Source organism: Tupaia chinensis, unplaced genomic scaffold, assembly GCF_000334495.1.
Source record: "Tupaia chinensis unplaced genomic scaffold, TupChi_1.0 Scaffold000605_1, whole genome shotgun sequence".
In the NCBI taxonomy this organism is placed as follows: domain Eukaryota; kingdom Metazoa; phylum Chordata; class Mammalia; order Scandentia; family Tupaiidae; genus Tupaia; species Tupaia belangeri.
Window position 1 is genome coordinate 40,376 of NW_006160123.1, and position 3,612 is coordinate 43,987.

At 37.8% G+C, this 3,612-nt stretch overlaps 1 protein-coding gene across 5 annotated transcripts in view; it reads right to left on the minus strand.

The window, feature by feature from the left end:
* Positions 1-3,612, minus strand: part of MAPDA (N6-Methyl-AMP deaminase) — a 28,558-nt gene that overhangs the window by 13,454 nt on the left and 11,492 nt on the right. For all 5 annotated transcript variants that reach the window (XM_006158628.3, XM_006158627.3, XM_006158625.3 and 2 more), the window contains one exon: positions 2,019-2,100. In XM_006158628.3, coding sequence (XP_006158690.1) covers positions 2,019-2,100 — 82 coding nt within the window. The remainder of the gene's footprint in view (positions 1-2,018; positions 2,101-3,612) is intronic.

Here is a 3,612-nt window from a genome sequence, read left to right on the forward strand (position 1 = left end):
TGACCCAGAGGCTTAAACCTCATGCTGGGCATATCTGTGCCCAAGATCCTGAGAGGAGAAAGGAGGAGAAGGGATTATAGCATGGCCATCACCCCCAGGGGGTGATTTCTTACTTTCTGTCTCTCTTTCTCTCCTGCTAGTGCTTGCACCCTATAGCAAAAATCTCTCTCTAAAAAAAAAAAAAAAAAAATTGGATCAACTATACATAAAATGCAGTGTATTTATTTTTCCACTTCACAATTTTCTGTGCCTTAAAAAACAGTAGCAATCACAAGACTGTATCATATTTTAATAGGTTGATTGCTGGACATTTTAGGAAGTGTTCTATTTTTTTGTTATAAATAACACAATAATAATGAGTCCTGCAGGTCTGGCAGGTGGCATGGTGGTTAAGGGAGCTGGACTCCCACATGGCCAACTGTGGTTCGAGTCCCAGACCTGACAGCTTGATTTTTCACTTTCCCTTTCTCTCTCTCTTGTTCTTGCTCTATCCCTCTAAGTGAATGAATGAATGAATGAATAATGAGTCCTGCATAAATTAACTTCTTTAGGATACACTTCTAGAAGAGAATTACTAGGTCTGAGGAAAAATTTTTGTGTATACGCAGATACACATTGCTCTTTAGAGAGGTTTTTATTAATTATATGTGTTTATCAGTAGTGTGTAACTTCACAAACACTGGTTATTACTTTTTGTTTAACCAATTGAAACGACATTGTAATATCTCCTTTTAAAATTATCATCAGTGAGATTAAATAGTTTTCTGATTAATTACTGGCCATCTAAATATCTTCTTTTATGTATTCTATTCTTATTTTCTTTTTTTGAGAGGTTTTTGGTATAGGGTGCGTGCACTTGCCAGGAAGACAGATAGAGACAGAAAGACAGAAAGCGAGAAACCATCCCCCTAGGGGGGATGGTCACGCTGCAATCCCTTCTCCTCTCAGGATCTCGGGCACGCACACACATGCACCTGGCGTGAGTTTAAGCCACCAGGTTCGGGACTTGAACTGCGGTCGAATACAAGAGTCCAGCAACATAGCATTACACTAACTGCTGGTCCCTCTAGTCTTATCTTCTGCTTAGTATTTTATTTGGGGATTATTCCTGTTAAGCTTATTATTTAGAGATGATATTTTTTTTAAGTGAGATTTTTTTTTTCTATAGGGTGCATGTGCTTCCTGGAGAGACAGAGAGGCAGAAAGCGAAAAATCACCCCCCGAGAGAATGGCCATGCCACAATCCCTTCTCTTCTGTTCTACTCTTGGGATAGTGGGCACGCACACACACATGTCCAGTGTGAGTTTAAGTCGCCGGGTCTGAGACTCAAACCACAGTCGACTACGTGGGAGTCCGGCAACATAACCATCATGCCATTTGCTGGTCCTGATATTTAGAGATTATTACAGCTTCAAACTATACGCTTAGCTTTCTTCATTCAAAGCCTTATTGGAACCCTACTATGTGTCTGACGAAGTGACAGCCAAGCTGAGATTTAAATATTGGGTCATCTGAAAAGTCATGATGCATTTTTGCATTAAAAAACATAGAAAAATGCATCATGACTTTTCTGATGACCTAATATAACAGTAATAAGCAGCCAAATCATGAGAGACCTTGTAGGCCACAGAAAGAAGCCCATTTTAGCTGGACTTCCTTTTTTTAAATAATTACTTTATTTTACTTTATTTATTATTATATTTTAATTTGACCGAAGAGAGACACACAGAGAGAAAGACAGAGGGAAAGTGAGAAAGCAGGCTTCTAGGTCAAGACTCGAACCACGGTTGGCCATGTGAAGTCCAGAACCTCAACCACCATACCACCCGCCAGCCCTGAGAATTGCAGTTTCCCTTTAAACAAGGTTCCAAACACTGTCCTTGATTCTGTATTTTCTATTGTAGGTAGAAATCAGCTAATGGTTGATTTTTTAAAAATGCATTACACCTATAATTAAAATAGCAAAATTTTACATGCTAGTTTTTAAATGTTAACTACTGAGGTACAATCTTCTTACCTAACATCAATGTCTAGATTTTCTTCTTTGGATTGTCTTATACCCTCAAGTATTGATTCCACATAAGTCTTTTTAGTCATTCCTGGAAAGGACACATAGAAAACATTTGTAAAGAGATCAGCAACTATTTTAGCCTTCAACTTAAGCATCCCTGTATGAACAAATACATTTTCCCTTTATGCTGTAATAAGGGCATGGTTAATGATGAGTGAAAACATAACCCTTAATGGTATGTTTTAGTAAATGCTAATAGCACTTATAAAATTGAAAAACAAAAAAATAAGTTCCTAGAAAAAATGAAATAAAAAAATCTAAAGGGCAGGATACAAGTCTATTTTTAAATTATTTTTAGATTGAACAGACACGAAATTACTCTCATATGCTAAAAAAAAATTTAAATGTTCATTCTACCAAACAAAAAGAAGCCCTTTTCTTTTCTTTTTTAAAAAATATTTACTTAATTCCACTTGTTATTATTATCGTTTTTTAATTTGACCAGAGAGAGACAGAGAGAGAGAAAGGGAAAGTGAGAAAGCAAGCCTCCATGTCCAGGACTCGAACTGTGGTCAGCCACATAGGAATCCAGCGCTCTTAACCACCACACCACCTGCTGGCCCCAAGAAGCCCTTTTCTAAAGCATGTCCATAAAGGAAAAAAAAAAACAAAACATTTTCTCTATTAGCAGGATGTTTTACTGCTGATTCAGAAAAAATTCCTACTTGGCTACCTTTCCCCTCAATCTTCTTCATGCTCAGTGTTTCTCATCCAGGGCATCAAAGATGTTCTTCCAAATTTGAGTGCTTAAGTCCTTCTCTTTCAGGGAGTTTTGTAAGAGTGCTCTCCAGAACAAGCTCCTCTAAAATACCCTTTTACCCTCATTATAAAATGGTGGCTTTTGGAGTATCTCTGGCATAATATAGAAAATGCTAAAGAAAAAAAATAATAAAACCTGTAATCCTACCACCCATAGATAACGATTGTCTTTTTCATTAAATATGCATATACACATTTTTTAAATATGTGAGATGCTACTAGTTATGTATGTACCCTGTTCAGGCACTTACGACTATGTTCTGAGCATTTCTGCATGTTATTCAAGTGTTTTTGAACACATATTTAATGGGTGCCTGATATTCCATTAACCTTTATTTGACCATTCCCCTACTGTTGCATACTTAGGCAGGTATCTCCCTTTTGAATCTCCATTTGAAGAATTAGCTCTACTGATTCACAGGTTTCTTGTCTCCTTTCCTTTCACTACCCTCACCAGCATAACTTGGAAGTGACTCTACAGTTTAAAAATGCAAGCTAATGGGACCAACAGTTGGCGTAAATGGCTATGTGGCTGGATTCCCATGTAGTCGACCACAGTTCGAGTCCCAGACCTGGCGGCTTAAACTCACGCCAGGCACATGTGTATGCATGCCCAAGATCCCGAGAGAAGAATGGAGGAGAAGGGACTGCAGCATGGCCATCCTCCCCGGGAGGTGATTTCTCACTTTCTATCTCTTTGTCTCTGTCTTTCTGGTGAGCACACACACCCTATAGCAAAAACCTCTCAATAAATAAATAAATAAATAAATAAATAAATAAA